Genomic DNA, 25778 nt, shown 5'->3' on the forward strand with positions numbered 1-25778 from the left:
GGGCCAGGTGAGCTGAGGCAGCAAAGAATCTAGTTCCACCACTAGTTCAAGAATATCCAGAAGGCCCAGCCCTAAAACTCTGTGTGTGTCTAAAAAGGGAGGTGGGTGGATTAAAGCTGAGGATAGAGAGAAGGATTAGAGAACAATGCGTGCTATTTTTGCATTGCAGGAGTGTTCTCTGCTGCTTCTGGGTCCTGACAGTCTTGAAAAGATCCAGCTGCTGAACTGGTAAGAGGTGGACTGCTGCCTCTGCATGTGTAGAGCACAGGAACTGACATGGCTGCTAGGGATCTGACTCTAGCTCTACCTCAGACTTGCTGGACACCTTGGCCAATTCATTTTTTTCTCTGGGCCAGGGCATCACCCCACCTCCACAAGGAGAGGGTAAGCGTCATCAGGCTCCCTTGATATCTTTGAGATCTGACAGTTCAACTCATTTTTTTCTATAATATTCCATGACCTTCCACGGAATATTATAGAAAATATAGATGTTCCATGACCTTCCATGGCATTCTATACATTGCCAACAAAAATCAATATTGAACATCAGACTCCCATCCTAGTACTGAGTCTAAATAAATGGTGAGGAGTAGGGAGCTGCTGCTGGCTCATTATGCAACTTTTTTCCCATCTGGATGGCTGGACTATAAAAGTTTCCCTGGGGCTATGCTTTCCTGCTTTGCAAAGTCCTGATTCTCATTTGTGGGCCTGATTTGGAAGTTTATTTTCTTTTCCAGAATCTCCATTATAGACTTCCTCCCTACCTCGTGCCTCTGGTCACTGCCACTTGCTCACATTTCTCTCAGAACCTTGATTCTCTGAATTAGACTAAGATTATGAGAAGGCAGTTTGCAAACCTGGGGTCCAGGGAAACAAAGAGCCAGAGCAGTCTCAGTTGTGGAAGCAGGGAGAGAGGAGGTGTGCAAAGTAGTCAGGTGGCAGGCTTGAAATAGTCCCAGGCACTATAGTGCTGCTCCTGTCACAGGGGCTAGTCTTCTATGCCTTCTGCCCAGCCACCAAACATTCTGTCACACCAGTCAGTTTTTGGAGTGACTAGTGTGGGAGGAACAATTCGTGAGAAATTGAGCTAAACCCAAAAGAAATGGGGCTTCAGGAAAAAAAATATATTATTTGTGATCCTAGAGAACTCCCAGCTGAGCACCCTTCTTTATGGTCCAGATATTACTGAGTCTTGGGAGGATACTGTATGTGTGTATTAAAGGGGAAAAGATGTGGGAGGGGACAACACAGCTTCTTGTTTGTATAGCTCACTTCTCTCCAGGGACGATGTATGGAAAGACCAAGTGTGTGCATAAACTTGCACCTCAAAATGCCTCCTCATAAAGAGAGTACTGTAAGACCCCATTCCACATGCTGACTGACACGTGGTCAACTTGCTTAGTCAAGACAGGCACTGGTTGTGAGGAGCTGGAAATCTTTCTTAAGTTTGTTTACCTGCAAAATGGAGATAATCCTCGTGCTGCCTAGTGTCTTGTGGCTGCAGTGAAAAGCCCATAAGAACAGATGTGTGGGCTGTGTGGAGGCAACTTCATAAACTCAAGTAGACACATCATTACAGGGCACATCATTACAATGCTCATTTCTTTCTTCACCAAGTATTCCATAGTCATTTCCTCTATGCCAGGCCTGTTGATAGTTATTGGGAGAAGCAGTACAGTGTTAACCTTTTTGAGGCACCTGGGTATGGAGTTCTGAGAGGAACTGAAATCTACACTAGAGGTCTGGCAAAGGTGTTCTGGAGCATTGCAGATGAAGAGACTCCTTCTCCCCAGGGTGGCAAGGGGTATCAGAGAAAAGTTCTATGGAGGATAGCTTTGACGGTTGGGTTAAGTCAGAAAAGTAGGGGAAGGATTCCTGCCCAAGCCAAAGCCCATCAGTGAGAGGGTATGGTGGGTTGGGCAAGAGCTACAATTCTGGATGGCTGTGGCTAAGTATTTGTGTGGTGGGGAGAGGAAGAGCTGGACATTAGACTAGAAAGAAAGGCCTGGGGCCAAAGTGTAAAAGACCATGACTGCATGGGTAAATTGGGGCTCAACTAGCTAAGTTCATCTTTTCCAGGAAAGTGGTATGTTGTAGTGGCTCTGCCACCAGACTGCCTGGGCTGGGATGTGAAGCTTGCCACTTAGGAGCAGGATGATCTGGGCAGGTCAATTTACCTCTCTGAGTCTCAACATTTTTTTCTGCAAAATGAAAATAATAGCACCCATGTCAGAGAATTGTGGTAAGAATTGAGTAGTCCATATGAAGTGGCACAGAGGCTAGTACATAAGATGGTATCAATAAATGTTAGTTACTGATGCTGTTATTATTATTGCTATCCTTCTGATCCAATGTACAGATCTTCAAAGTTATGGAACTGCTAATATGACTTTGAAACCAGTTTTTGTTTTGTTTTTGGTTTTTTTTTTGAGACGGAGTCACGCTCTGTCGCCCGGACTGGAGTGCAGTGGAGTGATCTCGGCTCACTGCAAGCTCCGCCTCCCGGGTTCACGCCATTCTCCTGCCTCAGCCTCCCGAGTAGCTAGGACTACAGGTACCTGCCACCACACCCAGCTAATTTTTCGTATTATTAGTAGAGGCGGGGTTTCACTGTGTTAGCCAGGATGGTCTAGATCTCCTGACCTCATGATCCATCTGCCTTGGCCTCCCAAAGTGCTGGGATTACAGGCGTGAGCCACCACACCTGGCCGAAACCGGTTTTTAATATAAACACACATGAGCCTATGATTCCTTATGAACAGACTCACTTTATTGTGCAGACCCAGACTCATTTTCCCAGGGCAGAATATTTTGTTCATCTTCATATCCTCAGCACTCAACAGAGAGTTTGGCACAAACTTGTTGACGAGTATGTATTTACTGAACATGAAATGAGGCATTTTCAGGCCTAATATCAAGCTTAAGTGCCAGCATCCACCAATGAAGTGTGATGTTACCACTCATTGGGCATCTCCTTTGTGCCAGGCCCTGTGTTAAGTGACACACTCATTACCCAGAATGAGGGACTACACACAGCTTCTGGTCTCAAGGGCAACCAGTCTAGTGGAAGAGGAAGAAAACTCCTGAGTTTCTTACTTGGACAAGGGACTGCTGGATGGTGTTGTCATCCACTGAACTGAGTAATATAGGAACAGAATTAGGAAAATGTGGCCGGGCGCGGTGGCTCACGCCTGTAATCCCAGCACTTTGGGAGGCCGAGGTGGGCGGATCACAAGGTCAGGAGATCAAGACCATCCTGGCTAACACGGTGAAACCCCGTCTCTACTAAAAATACAAAAAATTAGCCGGGCGTGGTGGCGGGCGCCTGTAGTCCCAGCTACTTGGGAGGCTGAGGCGGGAGAATGGCATGAACCTGGGAGGCAGAACTTGGAGTGATCCTTGATCGCTCCACTGCACTCCAGCCTGGGCGACAGAGCGAGACTCCGTCTCCAAAAAAAAAAAAAATGATTTTGTTTAGGACATACTGAATTTGACTTGTCAGAAATCCCACCTCAGGGCCTTTGCACTGGCTGCTCCCTCTGCCTACAGTGTTTGTCCTCTGAATATTGGCATAGTTTGCACCTCATTTCCTTCAGGTGGCTGCTCAAATGTCATTAATAGTGACACCTTCACTGAACAGTTGATATATAAAATAGCAATCCCCATTTCCACCCCCTTCACTCTCCAATTCTTTAATAGGCCTTTTTTTCTTATCCACAGCATTTACCACCTCTTGGTATATTTTTTATTGTTATTTATTTTAGAGTCATTTTTAAATTTTCTCTTTCTTATCATGAAAATGGAAGCTCCGTGAGGGATAGACAATGAACAAATATATACATAAAATATACAGTAGGTCAGATGGCAATAAACGTGATGGATATGCTGGGGCAGTGGCACATGCCTGTAGTCCCAGCTACTTGGGAGGCTGAAGCAGGAGGATAGCTTAAGTTCAGGAGTTCTGGGATGTAGTGCACTATGCTGATAGGGTGTCTGCACTAAGTTCAGCATCAACATGGTGACCTCCCAGGAGCAGGGGACCACCAGGCTGCCTAAGGAGGTATGAACTGGCCGAGATCAGAAACGGAGCACATAAAAACTTGCATCTTGATCAGTAGTGGGATTGTGCCTACAAATAGCCACTGCACTGCAGACTGGGCAACATAGTGAGACCTTGTCTCTTGAAAAAATAATGTGATGGAGAAAAATAGAGCAGGGAATGGGTATAGGGAGTACTGAGGGGTGCTGTTTTAAACAAGGAAGTTGGAGAAGGTGATATTCTAGCAAAGACCTAGAGGAACTGAGAGAGCAAACCATGAGGATATCTGGAGGAAAAGCATTCCAGGTAGAGAGACCAGTAAATACAAAGTTCCTGAGGTGGTGACATGCTGAAATGTTAGAGGAGCATCTAGGCAAGCCAGTGCACCTGGAACACAGTGAGTGAGGAGGAAAGTGGTAGGAGAGGAGGTCAGAGAGGACACAGGGAAACAGACAATGTATAGTTTTCTGAGTCATTTTAAAGACTTTAGATTTTGCAGGATTTTGAGCTGAGGAGTTACATGACCTTAGTAAAACATTTAGGGAGCTATAGCAACAAAGGAAGAAGCAGAGAGGCCAGGAAGGAGGCACTGATAGTGATCCATATCAGAATAGAGGCAGTGGAGGTGGTGGAAACTGATTGGACTCTGGATGTATTTGGAAGATAGAACTGGCTGGACTTGGTGTTGACACCTTAGATGAATGATGTGAGGGCAAGAGAAGAGTGAGGAATAGAAGCCCACAAGGCCCGGAGAAAGAGGGATTGGCAATGTGAAACCAGAGCAAAGAGAACTGGCTCTCCTGGAAGCCAAGTAAAGTACTGGGATTTTATAAAAGACAGAGTTACCAAGAGTGTATGTGTCAGATGCTGCCCAGAAATCCAGCAAGATACAGGCAGAAAAGATGCCATTGGTTGTGGATCTGGCAAGTCACTGGTGATATGGGCAAGGCCAGTTTAGGACAGAGCTGTAGATATACACCAGACTGCCCTGGGGTGTCAAGAGAATGGTCTGTGAGAAAAGGGAGAATGTATACAGCTTCGTTATTCTAGAAGTTTGACCGCAAAGATGTGGTAGCTAGAGGGGGCCCTGGTGTTCAGGTTTGTTTTTACAAGATGGAAGGATGTGAGTTTGTTTATGTGCTGAGAGGAAAAGAAATCAATCAAGTAGAAGATACAGGAAACAAGGTAATTGATGGGTGGGGGCTACGGGTGGGAGTGGGGGATGGAATCCAGAGCCCTTACAGATGAATTAACCTTTGCTGGGATGAGGGATCAAGACAAGAGGGAAAAATGGGTGGACTCAGTAGAGTTTGTTGTTATGGAAGGTTGAAGATGGAAGGGTGTGAGTTTGTTTATGTGCTGAGAGGAAAAGAAATCAATCAAGTAGAAGATACAGGAAACAAGGTAATTGATGGGTGGGGGCTACGGGTGGGAGTGGGGGATGGAATCCAGAGCCCTTACAGATGAATTAACCTTTGCTGGGATGAGGGATCAAGACAAGAGGGAAAAATGGGTGGACTCAGTAGAGTTTGTTGTTATGGAAGGTTGAAGATGTCACTCCTTATGACCTCTACCTGCTCTGGGAGGAAGGAGGCAAAATTCCTAGTTGACAGTGAGAGGAAAAGCAGTACTAGACGGAGGTTCAAGGAAGTCTGTTAATATTGGACAAGGTTTGAAATAGCCACTGCAGACAATGGGCTAGTTGGTAAAGGTCCAGCTAGGCTGTCACCCAGGAATGTATAACCACCCCATTCTGTAGTTTTGTGACATCCTGCTTCCTAGCTGTGTGACCTAGAGCAACTTCACTTAGCCTACTTAACTTCACTGCACCTGAATTTCCTCATCTATAAAATGGGCATGAATAAAACAAAGCCATTGAAATAAATGAGTTAATCCATGTGAAGTGATTACTGAGGACACTGCCTGGAACATATAAGTGCTTGATGGAAATCAACTCTTTAGAGTTATTTTTATTTTTGATTGACAAATCATAATTGTGTACACTTATGGGATATAATATGATGTTTTGATATATGTATACAATGTGGCATGATTAAATCAAGCTAATTAACATATCCATCACCTTGTTTACCTGTCATTGCTTTATGGTGAGACATTTGAAATTTACTCTCTTAGTTACTTTGAAATAAATCATGCATTCTTATTGACTATAGTCACCCTCCTGTGCAATTGATCTCAAAACCTATTTCTCCTGTATATTAGTCAGTGTTCTCTAGAGGGACAGGACTAATAGGATATATGTATATATGAAAGGGAGTTTATTAAGGAGAATTGACTCACACGATCACAAGGTGAAGTCCCACAATAGGCCGTGTGCAAGCTGAGGAGCAAGGAAGCCAGTCCGAGTCACAACACCTCAAAGGTAGGGAAGCTGACACTGCAGCCTTCAGTGAATGGTGAAGGCCTGAGAGCACCTGGCAAACCACTGGTGTAAGTCCAAGAGTCCAAAAGCTGAAGAACTTGGAGTCTGATGTTCTAGGGCAGGAAACATCCAGCACAGGAGAATGAGGAAGGCTGGAAGATTCAGCCAGTCTATTCCTTCCACGTTATTCTGCCTGCTACATTCTAGCCGAGCTGGCAGCTGATTAGATTGTGCCCACCCAGATTGAGGGTGGGTCTGCCTCTCCCAGCCCACTGACTCAAATGTTAATCTCTTTTGGCAACACCCTCACAGATACACCCAGGAACAATACTTTGCATCCTTCAATCTGATCAAGTGGGCACTCAATATTAACCATAAGTCCACGCCTTGTCGACTTGAACCCATACACATCTCCTGAAATCATATATAATCTTTAAATAAAGACAATAATAATGTCAAAATTAAGCCTAACATAATACAGCTATCCTTTGTACAACCGGAAGCTGACTAATCCTTAGCCGAAATGCTATTACATAAAGATAACAACACTTAAATGCTGATAGGAAGTCAATAAATCTTATGTCACATGATGAAGGAAAAAGAAAGGAAATAAAGTGAAGATATTCTCTCAGTACAAGTGTATACATACACAAACATGTTCTTAACAAAATAAGGAGGAAATACTCATGACAATTACAGTCCTTATTTCTGCAACTGGTCTGCAGCTGTTATTGATGACTATAATCTTCTAATACCCATTTGGCATCCCCTTTGCCTTCAGCAAGCAACTCAGCAGGTCGTGGTTTTGTACTGGTGGAGTGACCCAAACTTCCGTTCCTGAAGGGTCTGGGCTATTTGTAGTCCTGCCTGGATTGTGTTGTTGTAGTTTCTCATTGACCTTAATCACAGGGTATGGTAATACTAAGAGATGCCCGAAGGGACCTCCTGTATTCCACACATACTCTTCCTTACCTCCGTTGTGGAGTAGTAGACTGATTTCATCTTGATAGTCCGGGTCATTCACCCCAGCCAACATTGGAACTCCCTTCTTAGCCTGTTGACTTAGAGGTAGGAGGAGCCCAAAGTGTCCAGGTGGCAATCTTAACTTCCAGTTTAATGGAATCATTGTTGTGCCTCCTAGTGGCAGTATTCCTCCCTCTGGAACTAAGACCTCTAGGCCAGTAGAAAGTAATGAACATGAAGCAAAAATTTTGTTAATGGGTCACTAGGGGTGATAGTGAGTGGTGCTACTTCCACCCATTGATGACTGAACCCTGTGAATCCTGGCTATGAGAGGAACAGTACCATATATATTGGACACTGATTTAGAGTATACACAGCCTTCTGGAGAATTTTGCCCCAGCCCTACAAAGTATTGTCACCTAGTTCGCATTCTACTTGTGACTTCAAAAGGCCATTTCACCGTTCTATCATTCCAACTGCTTCAGGATGATGGGAAACATGGTAAGACCAGTGAATTCCATGAGCATGAGCCCACTGTTGCACTTCTTTAGCCATAAAGTGAGGGTCTTGGTCAGAGGCAATGCTGTGTGGAATACCATGACTGTGGATAAGGCATTCTGTGAGTCCACGGATGGTAGTCTTTGCAGAATGGATGCACACAGGATATGCAAACCCATATCCAGAATAAGTGTCTGTCCTGGGGAGGACAAACCACTGCCCTTTCCATGATGGAAGAGGTGCAATATAATCAACCTGCCACAAAGTAGCTGGCTGATCATCCAGAGGAATGGTGTCATATGGAGGGCTCAGTGTTGGTCTCTGCTGCTGGCAAATTGGGCACTCAGTGGTGGCTGCAGCCAGGTCAGCCTTGGTGAGTGGAAGTTCTTGTTGCAAAACCCGTGCATAACCTCCATCCTTGGCACCACGGTCACTTTGTTCATAGGCTCATTGGGCTATGATGGTGGTGGCTGGGGAAAGAGGCTGAGTGGCGTCCACAGAATGAGTCATCCTATCCACTTGATTATTAAAATCCTCCTCCGCTGTGGTCACCCTTTGGTGAGCACTCACATGAGATACAAATATCCTCTTAGTTTTAGACCACTCAGAGAGGTCCATCCACATACCTCTTCCTCAAATTTCTTTGTCACCAATTTTCCAATCATGCTTATTCCAAGTCCCTGACCATTTAACCAAATTATTGGCTATAGCTCATGAAACAGTAAAAAATCACACATCTGGCCATTCCTCCTTCCAAGCAAAGTGCACAACCAGGTGCACTGCTCCAAGCTCTGCCCACTGGGAAAATTTCCCTTCACTGCTGTACTTCAGGGATGTCCTAGAAAGGGGCTGCAGCTGTCCACTTTTGGGTGGTGCCTGCATATCATGCAGAACCATCTGTGAACCAGGTCCTAGTCTTCTCTTCCTCTGTTAACTGATCATAAGAAACTCCCCATGAGGCCACTGGTGCAGGCTCGAGGAGAGAAGGCAGGGTGGCAGGAGTGGGGACCATGGACATTTGAGCCATTTCTTCATGTAACTGACTTGTGTCCTCAGTACCTGCTCAAGCCCAATCCTGTATATACTACCATTTTCATTTGATGATGGAATGCTACTATGCATGCCCCACTTTATGGATAGATGGGTCAGAAAGCACCCAGTTCATGACAGGCAGTTCAGGTCGCATGGTGATTTGATGACCCAGAGTCAAAAGTTCAGTTTCCACCAAAGCCCAGTAACAGGCGAGGAGCTGTCTTTCAAAAGGAGAGTAGTTATCTGCAGAAGATGGCAGGGCCTTGCTCCAAAATCCTAGAGGCCTCCACTGTGATTCACCTGTGGGGGCCTGTCAAAGGCTCCAAAAAGCATCCCTATCTGCCACTGACATTTTGAGCATCATTGGATCTGTAGGGTCATATGGCCAAAGTGGCAGAGCAGCTTGCACAGCAGCCTGGACCTATTTCAGAGCCTTCTCCTGTTCTGGACCCCACTCAAAACTGCTAGCCTTTCAGGTCACTCAATAAATGGGCCAGAGTAACACACCCAAATGAGGAATGTGTTGCCTCTGAAATCCAAGTAGGTCCCCTAGGCATCGTGCCTCTTTCTTGGTTGTAGGAGGGGCCAAATGCAGCAACTTATCCTTCACCTTAGAAGGAATATCTCAACAGACCCCACACCACTGGACCCCTAGAAATTTTACTGAGGTAGAAGTTCCCTGAATTTTAGTTGGATTTATTTCCCATCCCTTGGCATGCAAATGTCTCACCAATAAGTCCAGTGTGTTTGCTACTTCTTGCTCACTGGATCTAATCAGCATAAGGTCATCAATGTAATGGACCAGTGTGATATTTTGTGGAGGGGAAATGTGATCAAGATCTCTGTGAACAAGATTATGGCATAAAGCTGGAGAGTAGGTATACCCCTGAGGTAAGACAGTGAAGGTATATTTCTGGCCTTGCCAGCTAAAGGCAAATTGCTTCATATGGTCCTTATGGACAAGAATGAAGAAAAAGGCATTTGCCAAATCAAAGTCTGCATACCAGGTACCAGGAGATGTGTTAATTTGCTCAAGCAATGAAACCACATCTGGTATAGCAGCTGCAATTGGAGTCACCATTTGGCTAAGCTTATGATAATTTGCTGTCAGTCTCTAAGATTCATCTGTCTTCTGCACAGGCCAAATAAGAGTGTTGAATGGGGTTGTGGTGGGAATCACCACCCTGCATCTTTTAAGTCCTTGATGGTAGCACTAATCTCTGCAATCTCTCCAGGGATGTGATATTGTTTTTGATTTACTTGTAGCCCTCACCCTACAAGCTAACGAACCAATGTGGGGATTCTGCCAGCTGCTAGGTATGTCTATGCCAATTATGCATTCATGTACTGGGGAGCTGACCATAGGTTGAGTCTGGGGACCCACTGGACCCACTGTAAGTCAGACCTGAGCTAAAACTCCATTAATTACCTGACCTCCATAAGCCCCTACTTTAACTAGAGAACCACAATGACGTTTTGGGCCCCCTGGAATCAATGTCAGCTCAGAGCCAGTGTCCAGTAGTCCCCCAAAAATCTAATAATTCCCCTTTCCCCAGTGCAGTTACTCTGGTAAAAGGCCAGAAGTCTCCTTGGGGAAGGATGGGAGAAAGATTAACAGCATAAATTGTTGGTATTGTAGTTGGGTCTTTCCTCAAGGGGATTCGGCTTCCCCTTCATTCAAGGGGTTCTGGGTCTGTAAACTGGTTCAGGTCTGGAAATTGATTGAGGGGCTGTGATTCTATATTTTTACAATTCCAATTAGTCTTTTGTCCACTTGACCTCGAAGTTTTCTGCTCCTACAAATTAAGAAAGAATGCAGTAGGCTTTCTATCAATTTCACTTCCAGGAACACCATGTTTAATTGGCCAAAGCCAGAGCTCTGCACAAGTTAGACTATTCTGATGGCTGCTTTGCCTTGCTCTCCATTATGGTAACTACACCCATCTTGCCTTTGACGGTTGAGTGCTGCCACTTGACCCCTTCCACCTCAGGATCCAATTATTCCCATTGCATTTAAATTTTTCTAATTTAGTTACTGCGGTTCCCAATGTAAGATCTGGCATACAGAGAAGAGCAATCACAGAGCTCTTCAAGGATGCAGGTGTTCCCATCACAAATCTGTTTCACAAACTACTGGTGAAGGGTATGTCTTCTGGATCCTCCCAGCTGGGATGAGTAGGTCTAAAGTGATTAATCCACTCTAGCATTCCAATCCTCCTAAGCCTTTGGATCCCTTCCTCTATAAGTAAACCAAGGGAGATCAGGCATTTCCAGCTTGCTCACAGTAGGCCATCTTTTGATCCATATTTCAGCTAACCAAGCAAATAAACTATTAGAACGTTTATTAACTCCCCAAGCTGCAACATTAAATGCAGGATCCCTGCTTAGTTGGCCCATATCAATAAATTCAGCCTGATCCAACTTTATGTTCCTTCCACCATTATCCCACACCCTTAGTATCCATTCCCATGCCTGTTCTCCAGATTTCTGCTTATGTAAATTAGAAAACACAAGCAGTTCTTTTGGAGTGTGTAGTGCACCTCCTTGTGTGTCACACTCTAAACCTCATCTCTAGGGTCTCGCCGGGACTTGAGTCTAGTTATAGGACTAGAAGCAAACAGCGGTGTTGCGGGTGGGTCCTGAGGAGAATCAGCATTGTCTTGCCTGACAAGTGCCTCAAGGGAGGACATTACTGTTGCCTCAGGCAGTTCATGGTTAATCTCCTCAGACAAAGGTGGGAAGGCTGATGGCAGCATGGGTAGGGAGGGGATCTTGCCACCACTGGGGGTAAGCAGGCTGTTTTCTCTGGCAAAAAAAGGATAATCACAATTTAGGGGCTCAGTGCCCGCAGCCTCATCAGGGTCCTCCCACATGTCCTCATTCCAAATTGCAGGGTCCCACTCTTTTCTAATCAGTGTCCTCACTTTAACAATAGACACCTGGTGAGGCTGCACATGCACCTTTCATTGCAGGTCAGCCACTCGCATGACAAGAATTTGTGTCTGGTTTTACACAATTTCAGCTGTTTCTCTACAGGAGATAAGACTCTCACTCAGGGCAATCTTAGAAGATTTGAGGATCAGTATGTACTTCTGGGGCTGAGAGTTAGAATCCCTGAGTTCATCATTTTCTTTCATCATTTTGTCCAGTTAACTTAGGAGCAACCAACCAACATTATTATATTACTTGGTTCTCCACATATGGTCAAAGGTATTATGTATAGTCACTAAACTCCTTGCCTCTCACAAGCAGTGAATCAGGAGTATCAAATGTGTTTATTTTGCATAACTCTCTAAACAGTTCACACCAAGCACTATCAATGTTCTCCATACTATTAGAAGTAGAGTCCTTAGCATTTTGGGTTCTAATCATATTAAGCAGCCAACCCCAGAAACCCCAAAACCAACTAAAGAACTCCATCCTTAATATTCTGTTTCTCTAGAACCACCCCACATCTGGTACCAAAATCTGTAATAGGGTTCTCTAGAGGGACAGGACTAATAGGATATATGTATATGTAAAAGGGAGTTTATTAAGGAGTATTATTGACTCACACAATCACAAGGTGAAGTCCCACAGTAGGCCTTGTGCAAGTTGAGGAGCAAGAAAACCAGTCTGAGTCGCAACACCTCAAATGTAGGGAAGCCAACATTGCAGCCTTCAGTCAGTGGCCAAAGGCCTGAGAGCCCCTGGCAAACCACTGGGGTAAGTCCAAGAGTCCAAAAGCTGAAGAACTTGGAGTTTGATGATCAAGGGCAGGAAGCATCCAGCACAGGAGAATGGTGAAGGCTGGAAGACTCAGGCAGTCTATTCCTTCCACGTTCTTCTGCCTGCTTTATTCTAGCCGAGCAGGCAGCTGGTTAGATTGTGCCCACCCAGACTGTGTGAGGCAGGGTCTGCCTCTCCCAGTCCACCGACTCAGATTTTAATAATCTCTTTTGGCAACCACCTCACAGACACACCCAGGAACAATACTTTGCATCCTTCAATCCAATCAATTTGACACTCGATATTAACCACCACATCCTGTTTATCTGAAACTTTGTACCCTTTGATGAATAATCCCCCATTTCTTTTCCCCCAAAGTCCCCCAGCCTCTGATGACCATCATTCTTCTCTCGATTATTTAGATTTCTATGATGATTAGTTATTTCTATTTCTTCTATAGTGTTCCTTAGACCAGGCTTAGGAGAGGACAACGGCTTGATCCAAAGTTAGTGTGGAGACTGAAGTGACTGAAGACAGAGTCAAAGATGGACAGTGAGGGAAGGGAAGACAGGGGAGAGGGGAAATGCAGATAAATTAGGCTTGTGTGGTGCCTGAAATGCAGTTCCTGGCACAGAATAGGTACTCAATAAATATCTGTTGAATAGATTCTGTGGAATCAAACCATAGAGTTCCAGGAATGTAACTTCTGGGAAAGCAAGCAATTCTGACTAAAAAGGGGAACCTGCATTTCCAGGTAAGGCCAAGGATACTAAAATGGAGAGTGAGGGGTGGTGCAAGAGTCAAGAAGGTGAAGGAACTGCAAGCCAGAGCATTGGAGGTATCACTGGACCAGATTCTGCCACCAGCCTAGCCTCTGATTTTCTCCAGGGAAGAAGCAGCCTACTTGGAGACTGGCAAAGTAGGAGCTAACAAGTAGGCTAGTAGCTGGAAGTTAATGTCTTCTGTGCCTGTAGGTGGATAGAGCTCAGAAGATACCAGGATGAAACAGATGGTCATTGACTTGACTGTTTAGGAGCAGGGTTTCCTCAAGGCTGAGGGAACAATGAAACCCCATTAGAGTTTGGAAATAACCAGCAAAGTAGAATCGTGGCCCCTCTGATCCCTAGGCAGGGAGAGGGAGGCCTCTGATCCTCCCATATGCCCAGCCCCTCACTGTAGGCTTAGCCCAGCCCCTTTAGCTTATCCCCAGTCACTGGAGCTGCCACCTTTTCCTACCTTGCTACATCACTCCTTAGTGCTAAGTTCTATCGGCGGGAGGGCGGGGACCCAGGCCTGGAAAATGAAGTCAGAGCTTGCAACCTCCATGCACCACCCCTGCCTCAGTGCTAACATTCACACATGAAGCAAAGCAGCATCTTGGGAAATGACACTGGCTTGGGCATCAGGAGTCTTGTGGGTTCAGTCCTGGCTCTGCCACTGCCTCACTGTATCAAGTCCCCTCCCTTCTCTGGGCTTTAGTTGCAACATCTGTACAAAAACTGTTCTGCTTACCTCACAGAATTGTTCTAAGAAGTAAATGAAATTATAGGTGTGCAAATAACTTGTAAGTAAATTGATATGTGCACACACGACAGTGCTTTAGTTAATGCTAGCAGATATGTCCTGGGAAATCAGGGAACATGTTCTCCATATGCTCAGGAAGTCATTCCTGTGAGTATAAGTGTCCCATTCTAAGAACTGAAACCTTCAAGTCTAAAAAACCAAGGTATTCATGGCTGTCTTCGGTTTAGTCTGCAACCTAGCTCCTGTTCAAATTCACTGAACTGAAACCAAGCTGCCCTGCATTTTCCCACTTCTATGCTTTTGCTCATAGAGTTCCCTCCACTAATACCTTTTGCTTCCTCTCTGCTGATTAAAATTCTTTCCACCTTTCAAAGCAAAGATCAAATACCACCTTCTCCATCAGGCTGTCAAGTTAGCAGCTGAATGGGGATCTCTCTGGTTTCTGGAGTCCCATGGGCCATTTTACACTTTGGATGTAGTCCTTGGGGGCCATCTTTTTGAATAAAGCAAAATAATTTTCCCATTGCAGGAGAGAGTGCAGACTGATAGTGGCATGTACAAAGCAGAGCCAAGATCCAGGATAATGGCAATGTCAGGAAGGAAGAAAGGGAGGTGTCTTAGTCTGCTTGCACTGCTATAACAAAATACCTTAGACTGGGCAATTTAGAAACAACAGAAATTTATTTCTCTCAGTTTGGGAGGCTGGAAAGTCCAAGATCAAGGTGCCAGCAGATTTGGTGTCCGGTGAGGGCCCACTTTCTAGTTTATTAACAGCATCTTCTTGCTGTGTCCTCACATGGTGAAAGGGGTGAGGGATGTCTTTGGGGTCTCTTTTACAAGGTCACTAATCCCATTCATGAAACTGGAGCCTTCATGATTTAATCATTTCCCAAAGGCCTCACCACCTAATACTGTCACACTGGAGATTAGGTTCCAACATTTGAATTTGGGAAGTACAACATTAACATGATAGCAGGAGAGAAGAAAGGAGGGAGAGAGGAAGGAAGAAAGGCAGAAAGGAAAGGGAGGTCAGGAGAGATAAAAGGGAGATAAGGGGCCTAGCTTACCTGAAGTAGTTAAGATTTGGCCTTCTGAAAGCTAGTGACTGTGCTGGGGGTAAGGGGGATTGAGGAAACTGAGCTTTCACCTGGAGTCAGTGCCAACAAGACACTAAAGGCCAAGAGGAAGATTTCACTCTAGGTGCAGTAATAGCATCTCTGCTTTCTTCTCATACTTCCTAGGCAAAATTGCCTTGGAAAAGTCATCATCAGAATTTGAGGTGATTCATTCCAACTCCTGGCCCATTTTCTGGATGGGAATGATGAGGCCTGGGGAGGGGACAAAATTAAGGTACCAGGACTTAAAGTTGTCTCTTCTCACTAACAGCACAGGCAACCAGAGAAAGAACAGCTAGAAGTACTTTGAAGAGCTGGACCATAAATAATAACATGGGCACTTACCTTAGGTGGGTTCTCAATTCCCTCATCTGGGAAATTGAAGCTAAGAGTTTTGGCCCTTCCTCTTTACCTAGAATTTTGTACATTCCTATAACCTCCTCAAGCACATGTACTTTGAAATGCCCAGAGTGTCCATGTGCCTTCTTGGGTAAACCAGAGTCTGTGTCCCAGATGCCATGGAGGAGGCCACCTTGGCCAGGCCCCATTCGAAGGATGTACTTTCCTGGGGATCTATAGCAGATAGGGCTGCTGAGGTTGACTTAGTCCCCAAGGGCCCTAAGGGAATGGCAGGCAGGGCTAGGGGTGGGGTTTTGCATAAACTACCACCTAGGATCCCAGATTGAGAGAAAGACAGAAGAGAGCTGAAGATGCCTACCCTGAAGCCCTCAGTTCTTTAGTTCTTATGTTCCTTGGAGAAAAACAGTTGCACTGTTTCCCAAAGTGCCTAAGAATGAAAATCTGAAAGCTAGGTGGGGCGGGAGCATGGAGATAGATGTCCAATTTTCTCACCTTCCTTCCTAAAGTCTCTCAGGCAGAAGTAGCTAGGGAGAGTGGGGGAGGTGAGAGAGGTGAGGGGCAAATCAGATTAAGACTCCGTGCTCTGCCTTCCTTTCCCAGTGATAGGGGAGCATGATGTAGGAGACCATCAAAGCAGCTCCCAGGAAGGGCTCTAAATATGTAAAGTGCTTCCTGGGGACAGATTATCTGGGCTCCCTCCTCTACCCCTTAATCTTGTGTCCCTTTCACTGCTCATCCATGTCCTCACCCACAGTTGTACAGAAGAAATACAAGAAGGTCCTGTGGAGGGATTAAAATTTAGTAAAATGAATTTCCCTGGATTTAAGTGGATATCTGTGCTGTTCCAGGGTCTGTTTGCCTCCTTCCCCAGTTCTCCACATTATAGGGGGTCTGACCCCTACAGGCTGCATTTCCCAGGCTTCCAAGTCAACTACCTTCTGGCTGGGTTTAACCAATAGAAGGCACTGGTGGGAAGGCAGGGAAAATGGAGAAGCCAGGGTACTTAGCCTCTGCCTTCTCTGCCTTGAGTGCTGCCCCTGCTGTGTCTCCTCTGTGGTTCCTGCTATCAGCATACTTTCAATTCTGCTGTGTGATTCCAGCTCCTGGTTTAGGTCATACTACCTCCTCCCATGGTCCCTCCATTCTTCACCACCTCACCCTCACTCTGATTGCAAGGGGGTTGACCCCTGTAAGCTGTGTTTCTCAGGTTCTAATATTAATTGACTTCTGGTTTCCTCAATGAGAGAGACTTCAGAGGCAGATTGAAGGGCAGGAATGAGGGAAAGAAGAGGCTACCTCTTCCCATCCTCTAGCTCAGGCGCATTTCTCATCTGTGGCTTTAGCCCTTGAGGGCAGGCCTGCGATTTCACTTTCAATCAGATGACCCCTCTCCCTCCTCCCTTATCCCTGAAGCCTAGAAGTTATGTTGGCTTCCTGCATTTGCTAATCTCTAAGTTATCTGCTTGTCTTACTTGGATTCTCAGCCTATCACCTATGTAACCAATTTATTTTTCACATTAGATATTCTGTCATAAATATTTGATAGTTTGTTTACCCAGGTAGATCTTGAATATAAACTGGACTAGCGGAAATGCAGCCTATGATTCAAGGTGAGTGAATGGGAGGCTCCTCAGTCACTTGACTCAAGTAATATGGGACTGGGGGACAGCCAATGAAAAGGTGTCTTGTAGCAGCCAGAGAATTGAAGGGAGGCACAGGGCTGGGCAAGCTGATGCTACCCTTCTACCCACTTGTATTATTCAGGACCTTGCTTCCAGGGCAACACAGCTCCCAAAACTCTCTAAAGGATCTTGGTGGGGAGGTATAGGCCATTGGGTTAGTTTCCTCTTTTGGTCTTACAGACTCCTGTGCCTGTCAGATACCAGACCATTTGCTATCCTTCTCCATGGCCAATCATACCCCTTCCCTCAATAACGCCCATGCCCCCATCCATGCCCACACACACCAGACACAGCAGACACTGGGACTTATTTTCTGGAGAATTTTATTGTGGAGGATAATACAGGAGAGCAGCTCCAGGTAAGTGGATGAGGCTGTAATGCCCTCCAGCTACCTGAGTCCCCAGGTGGTTTTCGGAGGCATCATAAGTTCCTGGGGAGACTGCAAGATTACAGTTGGTGTTTTAGGTAGCTAATCAACATGGGAGGAATATCCAGCTGGTTGATGGCTTGTGGCTGGCCAGCCTGGCACAAGGCTCTGCGGACGACTAAACGGGCCTGTGATAGAAGTGACCGTGGAGTGGCTACAGCAAGAAGAAACAGGTCATGAGGAGCAATTATCAGCAAAATTCTCCCACACAAGCCTACATCCACTCTCCCCTGGCTACTACAGCCCTAATGCTCTATCCTTTCCAAGAAATAAAACAGTCATTGGCAGAGCCAGAACCAGAAATTGGGCTAATGCTCCCCACCCCCACCCAACCTTATCTTAGTGACCTTTCTCTAACATGGAATACATAACCCCTCTTCTCTACTGGGGCCCCAGGAGAGGGAGGAAGATGGAGTTTTCTCCAGTGCACCTCAGAGGATTGGCTTATACGTGATTTAGAGCCCTGGGACCTCCAAGCCAGGTGGCCTAGGAGGCTGGCCTGTTCACCACTCACCTCGGGCCTGTCGCAGCAATGCAATGCCTTTATCATCTTGTGAGGTCAGGTCAAGGGAGAGAGATGGAAGGTAGATATTAGCACCAAAATCGATTAACAGCTGGATGTACTCTGGCTCACAATTATGATGGAGGCAGATTTCAAGGAGGGTGCGGGGTCTTGGGACACGAGCCAATAGGCCCTGGTCAGTGCAATTGTAGTCAGGGTCTGCCCCGTGGAGCAAAAGCAGGCGGAAACAGTCCAGGTGCCCGTAGACTGCGGCCAAATAGAGGGGGCCAGAACATGAAGCTATGTTTGATGCCCAGACTGGTAGTTTAGCTTTGACGTTGGCCTCTGCACCATGGCCTAGGAGCTCCTGCAGGATAGCAACAGCACCATCACGGGCAGCTGTGAGCACGGGAGAACAGTTGTTGTAGATGCTACCACCAGGACAGGCACCAGCTTCCAAAAGCACACGTACACAGTCCAGATGGCCGTGACTGACAGCAGTGAAAAGTGGCGTCTGTGCCTTGACATCCAAGCTGTCAACATCAGCACCATGGGCTAAGAGGACTTGCAAACAGCTCAAGTGGCCATAAGAAGCAGCCAAGCGCAAGGGTGTCCCAGGAACGCCCCAGCCACTCCTGCTGTTGATGAAACGTTTGTAACGCTCCTGGCGCAAAAGCTGGTCCAAAGTATAGGAGTCGTTGTCATACACTGCTTGATTGAGAGCCTGCTTCTCCTCTGTGTCAGTGTCCTCCTCCTCCTTGTCGGGCTGCAGGAGGGAGAAGATCTTGGTGATGTCCATGAGGTTCATCTTGGCTAATTGGAGAACTATTCTCATTATGAGCACAAGGAAATGCCAGATCTGTGGGTGACAAACAAGTGGGAGAGAATGAGGGTACCCATCAAAAGCCTGACCACGCACGCTCCTTGAAATCTCCCTCCATTTCACCATCAGGCTACTCATTCATGGGTCTCCTACTTCTCACTCCCAATCCCACTGTCTTATTTCAGGCCCCAAAGACACTGCCAAAACAGGTCAGGGCATTTTACAGTTTGATGCCTTTGCATACACTCTTCTGCCTACCCCTCAAACTCCTACTTCTAGGAAGCCTTCTCTAATCTCCTCTTCCTGCTCAGGGATTCTGAAGGATCACAACCAAACTTCAGCTATGAACTTTCACACCACATTTCCGCTTATCTATGTTCCATTAGTGTATAAACTCCAGGGCAAGGACCCTGTATTCATCTTGTATTCCTCTACCCCTTGTAGGGCTATATCATGGCTGGAAATCTGGTAGATGCATTTTCCTCAGTTCAGAATGTGTGGATTAGTAAGGTGGCTCTGGCCTGGCGCTGGCTAAGCCAATAGAACCATACTTTGTGGTGTCAAGTTGCCATCCCTGAGCTTTCTGACATCAATCTTTTGGGGCAAGCCCTTAACTCCATTTTCAGATAGTTTAACTCTTCACAGCTCCTCATATATGACTAAAGCTCCCTCATCTGAGCCTTCTGTAACCTTCCCTCAGATGAAGTCCCACATTTCAGGAAAAGAAGTATTCAGGAAACTGGTATTGAATGATATTTACTGATTAAATGAAGAGGTGGCATTACAAAGAACATATTTCAAGTAAAATGAAGACAGATGGCAGGAAACAGTCGAGGCTCCCAGGGCAAGTTTCCTCTCTGATTACAACTAGATTCTCCCCCAGGACCAATTTAATCCAGGAGTCCCTTTGATTGCCAACACTGCCTCCCCATTCCTCTGGCTTAAGCCTTTTTCCATCCTGTCTGACCCAGGCTAGAGCCTTTGACTCAACCTTCAACTCTTCTCTTCCCATAATCCTCACCCTACAAAACCACTCATGGCTCAATGTCTGACTCAACCTAACCTCTGACCTTACCAGTGCTTCAGTGTCAAGGTCGCCCACCTCAGTTTGTAATGTCATCAGGGCGAGCTGGCAGGTTTCTCAGAGCTTAAGTTCCCCTACTCTCCCATACCCTGCAGCTGAGGTCTCAGGACCTCATACCTTCTTTTATTCACTGTCTACCCCCACCCCTCTTTGTTAGTCTGGGACCTCAGGTACCTACCTCATAGAAAGAAAATTATGAGGTGGGTGGGTAGGGTCACCCTAAACTTTAGGCCCCTCCCCACCCACCAGCATCAGCTCCATATATGGTGTTATTATTTATTCATTCTTGGGGTGCAATGGAAAGGACAGGATTTTGGAAATCCAGCAGACCCAGGTTTGCAGCTCAGCACTCTCAGTTCTTTGCTGAGTAACCTTGGGTAAGTCTCTTCCCTTCTTTGGGACTCAGTTTCCTCATCTATAAGACAGAAATGGAAGTCACTTTCTCATGAGGTTATTAGGAGTAAGAGAGCTACTACATACTCTGCACCTTTAGCCTCCATCTTAGGAGACAAAACTTAGGAGAATAAACTTCTATGGTCCTTTGTCCCATTCTAGCTATCTTTCTCTTCGTCTCTCCCTTCTTTATACCAAACATATCCAAATAGTTTTCTACTATGTACTTCACCACCTTCCATTCACTTATCCATTCTCTGCAGTCTGGCTTCACCCACACTCAAACATACACCAAGAAAGCTCTTCAAAAGGTCATCTTTGTGGTTAAATCCAGTGGATGTCTTGAAGATCTTTTCTTCCCTGACTTTTCTGGAATATCTATCCCTACAGACCACTCCTCCCTACAAACTCCTCCATCAGCTTCCTTGCCAGCACACTCTCCTGATTTTTCTCCCTTCCCATTCTCCCCTGAAATATTTGTGTTCTCTTCTCCATCCTCTTCTCTCCAGTCGCTCTCACCTTTATTCTGATTATTTTAAGCGTCTCTATCCGAGCCCCCAGCTCTCTCTTTAGCTCCAGGCATGTATCCACTGAGTTTCTTCAAGCACTTCAAAGACAGCAGTATCACATCACCACCACTACCACCATGACTAAACTTGATCCATATATCATTTCCTCACCATCTACCTGGTCAACCAAACCAAAAACCAAGACTCCTGTCAATGCTCTTGCCTCTTTATCCCACTCTCATAAAATCCCATCAAGTCCTGTGGATTTTACCTACTAAAGACTTCTCTAGACCATCTGTGCTCTTCAGGGACCATTATCATTGACTATGCTTCATCTAGGCCCCCACTGCCTTTTGCCTCAGCAGTTATAGTGGTCTCATAGGTAGTTTCTCTTTTCAATATTTTCTCCACATTGTTGCTAAAGTGGTAATTTAAAAATACATATCTGATCTCTACCAATCCTCTGTTTTAAATACCTTAATGGCTCCCCTTTCTTTCCAGCTACAGCCCAAATACTTTAGCCCAGCTCAGAGGTCCTTCATGAATAAGTCTTGGCCAATCTCTCCAGCCTCACTTCCTACTACTCCTTGACTTATATCCTGAGATCCAGTGACAAGAGACAAAAAGTGATGGCTCTCCATATACACCATGTTTCTTTCTGCCACATGCAACTCCTTCTGCCAAGTTAATTCCTGCAGAGTCTGTGTTATAGCACTATAGCAGTCATCACACTGTATTGTAACTTCTATATGGGTCTTTGTTTGCCCTAGTGCAGATAAAGAGGCCTTATGTGGTAGTGGCAAAACATGGGAGTTCTGCTTCTACCCCAGCTCTAGCATTTAGTAGCTGTGTGACCTGGGGCAGGTCACTTAATCTCTCTGTGCCCATTTCTTCATCTGTAAAGACAAAATAACAATAGTATCTGCCTTGGAGGGTTGTTAGGATTAAATGAGTTAGTACATAGTAAGTGCTTAGAATAGTGCCTGAAAGTAGTTCTCAGTAACTATTTTTACTATGATGATGATTGTTACTTATGTCTCCATTTTCTAAGGCGATTGCTCCCTACTTCTAGAACCTCAGAGCTGCAAGGGACCTTGTAGATCATTTAATTTAATTTTTTCAATTTACAGATGGGGAAACCAAGGTTCAGAGCAGAGCAGGGACTTTGGTAAGGTCACATGGTTGTTATTGTTAGTTGTCTCATTAACAAGAACTCAGAACACACTTATAATCCTGTGCTTTTCAAAGCAATCTCATGTAACAAAATAGGTAATATTATCCCCATTTTTTGGATGGAGGAAACTGAGTCCAGAGAGGGTAAGGGGTTTTCCATATACCTTACATCAAGGCAAAAGCAGAGTCAGAAATAGAATCCAGGTTTCTCTACTCCTCCTCCTGTTCTTTCTATTACAAGATGAAACACAAACACATACCCCCCTCCCTTGACTCCAGCAGAGTCACATTGCAGCTCCCAGGATCTTCAGCTTTTGAGTGTCATGCTGAATTCCAGGGTCTTAGGTAATGGAAGGTTCCTTTACAAATAATTTATTCTGATAACTGGTAGGAATTCCCTCCTTAATATTTTATTTTGGCGACTGGGATCTGGGCAGATAATTGGCAGGGAGTGGCAGAGGGAAATGCTGAAGTTCTTGCTAAGGTCATACCAAGAGCCCACAGCAGAGCTCATATAATGAGCCTCCAGAGGGAGACCAAGCCATGCTCTCCAGCTGGCTGTGGCACTGGAGTGAATCGTGCCTCCATTAGATAAGGACAAGGAAATCCAGCTAGCCTGTTGTCTTACCTCACTTTGCTGTAGTTTATTAATCAAAGAGTTACTATGTGCCTGTTATGTGCACGTAGCTCCTTCCTGATCCTAAAGATGTAGGAGTTTTAAACCTTTTTTTTGTGATATTGGTTCCTGTGACAAACTAGCGAAGTCTGTAAACACCTTTCAGAATGGTTTTTGCTACATAAAACACATAAAATTAAAGGAAACCAATTATATTAAAATGTGACTGTCAAAATATTTTTAAATGCATGATATAGTAAGAGATGTTCTTTAGTAACACATTAAATAAAAAGGTCTAGTAATAATTTCTAAGTGGTAATAAATGACATTTCAAGATCTCTGCCACAACTGTAATATGATATGAAATATCTGTGGTTTCTTCTGGTAACCAAATTACATGAACTGGTTATGCTACTGCCATTTGATACCTGCATTCATCCTTGAAGGAAATAGTAAATTTTAGTAAGAGGTTAGGGGGAAAAAAGGTAATTGTCTACTCATCCAAGTTTCTGGACCCCTTGAATTCTATCTAAGGCCCTCTTGGTGTCTGTGAATCCAGGTTAAGTACTCCTACAGGAAAGTGGTTGGTTTCCGTGCATCCTAGAGCATTCCTTCAGGCATTAGCAGAACGTTTTTAAGCCTCATCTTCCTTCTCCCACCCTTACGAGTTCTGCCCTTATGCCCTTAAACCCACTCTAAGGCACTCACACACACAGACTAGCCAACACCACACAGGGACACAAAGACAAATCTCCACACTTCCTGTAGTGTATAATCACAATTGCTCTCAAGAAGCAGGTCTGTTTAGACCCGAGGTCCTAGGCAGACATATCCTCTTGGGACACACAAGGCAGGGAGCTGGCATTATATCCCTCCTCCCTCCTCCTGGTGGGTTGCCCTAACGACCTTCCAAGCGCCTCCCCCAACTCCCACCACGTCCCAGACCCAGCGGAAACAGCCTACAACGGGTAGTGGGTGATCACAGGTCTGTGGGCCCGCAGTGGTCACTCTTCTCAAACCAGTCCTAGGCTCCAGGTACTCACCGGGCTTCAGCCTGAGGCCATGCTGCCCAGGGTCGCTGCCCCCCGCCCCTCTGTGAAACATTGGGGCCCTGGTGTCCCCTCCTTAGGGAGCCCCTACAGCCCCAACCTGGAGCAGCTGGGGCTCTCGGTTCCCACTGTTAACAATGCCGTTGAAAGACTAGGAGTCAGCCCCTAGTCTTGGTCCAAGGGGCTAATTTTAGGCTACCCTCCACCCCCTCTTCCCAGGCCGTGTTATCTTACCAGTGCCATTCTGGGAGCGATTTCAGTAAGAGGAGGGGCTCTCCCATGGGGAAGTCCTGGAAGGACTGACTGACAGATAGACAGGTGCCTGACGAGGCTAGGGTTCCTGCTCCCAGCCTATCCTCCTATATCCCTCCCTGCCACTCAAATGGGAGACAGGGTGAGGCCCCTGAGCTGCGGTTGTTCCCACACCTCCACCAGGGGGCACTGAGAAGGTCCAGCCTCAGCCTAGCACACTTTTTTTTTTCTCTTCTTCTTTTTTTTAATTATACTTTAAGTTTTAGGGTACATGTGCACAACGTGCAGGTTAGTTACATATGTATACATGTGCCATGTTGGTATGCTGCACCCAGTAACTCGTCATTTAACATTAGGTATATCTCCAAATGCTATCCCTCCCACCTCCCCCCACCCCACAACAGGCCCCGGTGTGTGATATTCCCCTTCCTGTGTCCATGTGTTCTCATTGTTCAATTCCCACCTATGAGTGAGAACATGCAGTGTTTGGTTTTTTGTCCTTGCGATAGTTTGCTGAGAATGATGGTTTCCAGCTTCATCCATGTCCCTACAAAGGACATGAACTCATCATTTTTTATGGCTGCATAGTATTCCATGGTGTATATGTGCCACATTTTCTTAATCCAGTCTATCATTGTTGGACATTTGGCTTGGTTCCAAGTCTTTGCTATTGTGAACAGTGCCGCAATAAACATACGTGTGCATGTGTCTTTACAGCTGCATGATTTATAATCCTTTGGGTATATACCCAGTAATGGGATTGCTGGGTCAAATGGTATTTCTAGTTCTATATCCCTGAGGAATCTCTTCTTTTTTCTCTTCTGAACTGAGCCTCTCTGCATATCCTCCAAGTCGTTGCCCCTCCCCTTCCCCCACTGCTCAGAGTGAGGAGGAAGGTAGGAAGGAGAAGCCTCCATAACAGAATGTGTTCTCACTCAGCTTTTCTATAGCTTAAGAAGGCCTTGGTCATTTATAAAGACCTTCCCAGTCCACTGACCCACCAGGCTCAGCCTGAAGAAAATGCCCACAACCTCCCACTCTCCTCACCCTAAAGCATCACCATTACTTTAATGTGTCCAGCACTGGGAACTTTGTCAAAAACTCAGCTCTCACTTTTTCTGCCCCAAAACAGCCCTCTAGGGATCTGAACCCAGTTATTATATCCTCCATGTCACCTTGTTTCAGGGAAAACAGCCCCAGCTCCTTCAACTATTTCTTTCAATCTGTTATCTATTTAGTTCCCTCCCCAGTCTTGTCTACCTCACTCATGAAGTGGTCAAGCAATCTGCTTGCACATTGATAGTGCCAGGGAGCTCACAGAAGACCAGATAACTCCTCTGGAAAATGTCGGAATGTCCTAGTGTGATCAGTGACTCTGAAGATCAGAAACATCAAAAAGCATACCAGTTTCAGCTTAGCTTGAGCCAGGGGACTTTGTCTGAGGCCTCATGCAAGCCCAATTAGCAGTCAACAAATAAGCTATTATGATGCTAAAGATGACAGAGTAAGGTGTTATTCTTGAAAAAAAGATTTGCAGGATTTTTTAATGTAAGTTTTTGTTGAGATAATTGTAATTCACATGTGGTTGTGGAATTAATACAGATTCCAAGTACACTTTACTGAGTTTCTCCCAATGCTAACATCCT

At 45.5% G+C, this 25778-nt stretch overlaps 2 protein-coding genes across 4 annotated transcripts in view; one reads left to right on the top strand and one right to left on the bottom strand.

The window, feature by feature from the left end:
• LOC107971125 (uncharacterized) overlaps positions 1-25778 on the top strand; it is a 178804-nt gene that overhangs the window by 912 nt on the left and 152114 nt on the right. The window contains exon 2 of the mRNA XM_063804944.1: positions 170-228. Coding sequence (XP_063661014.1) covers positions 170-228 — 59 coding nt within the window. The remainder of the gene's footprint in view (positions 1-169; positions 229-25778) is intronic.
• On the bottom strand, positions 17611-24044 carry ASB12 (ankyrin repeat and SOCS box containing 12). Of its 3 annotated transcripts, none has more exons than XM_529011.8 (3): positions 23875-24044; positions 18246-19092; positions 17611-17885 (listed from the first exon to the last, which is right to left on the bottom strand). In XM_529011.8, exons 2-3 carry the CDS (start codon positions 19066-19068, stop codon positions 17752-17754), a joined length of 957 nt encoding a protein of 318 aa, XP_529011.1. In that variant the 5' UTR covers positions 19069-19092; positions 23875-24044; the 3' UTR covers positions 17611-17751. The 3 variants fall into 3 exon arrangements, with proteins under 3 accessions (XP_529011.1, XP_016799057.1, XP_016799056.1); XM_016943568.4 differs by lacking the exon at positions 23875-24044 and adding an exon at positions 20159-20267; XM_016943567.4 differs by lacking the exon at positions 23875-24044 and adding an exon at positions 20132-20267.

The sequence above is a fragment of the Pan troglodytes genome, chromosome X (assembly GCF_028858775.2).
Source record: "Pan troglodytes isolate AG18354 chromosome X, NHGRI_mPanTro3-v2.0_pri, whole genome shotgun sequence".
Lineage (NCBI taxonomy): Eukaryota > Metazoa > Chordata > Mammalia > Primates > Hominidae > Pan > Pan troglodytes.

Bases quoted from the DNA above. Each gene is read 5' to 3' on its own strand.
- ASB12 (XM_016943567.4), bottom strand. From the start codon at position 20,176: ATGACATTACAAACTGAGGTGGGCGACCTTGACACTGAAGCACTG. The intron at 19,093-20,131 runs GTAAGGTCAGAG...TGTCACCCACAG, and splicing joins ACCTTGACACTGAAGCACTG to ATCTGGCATTTCCTTGTGCT. The intron at 17,886-18,245 runs GTGAGTGGTGAA...TTCTTGCTGTAG, and splicing joins ATTGCTGCGACAGGCCCGAG to CCACTCCACGGTCACTTCTA.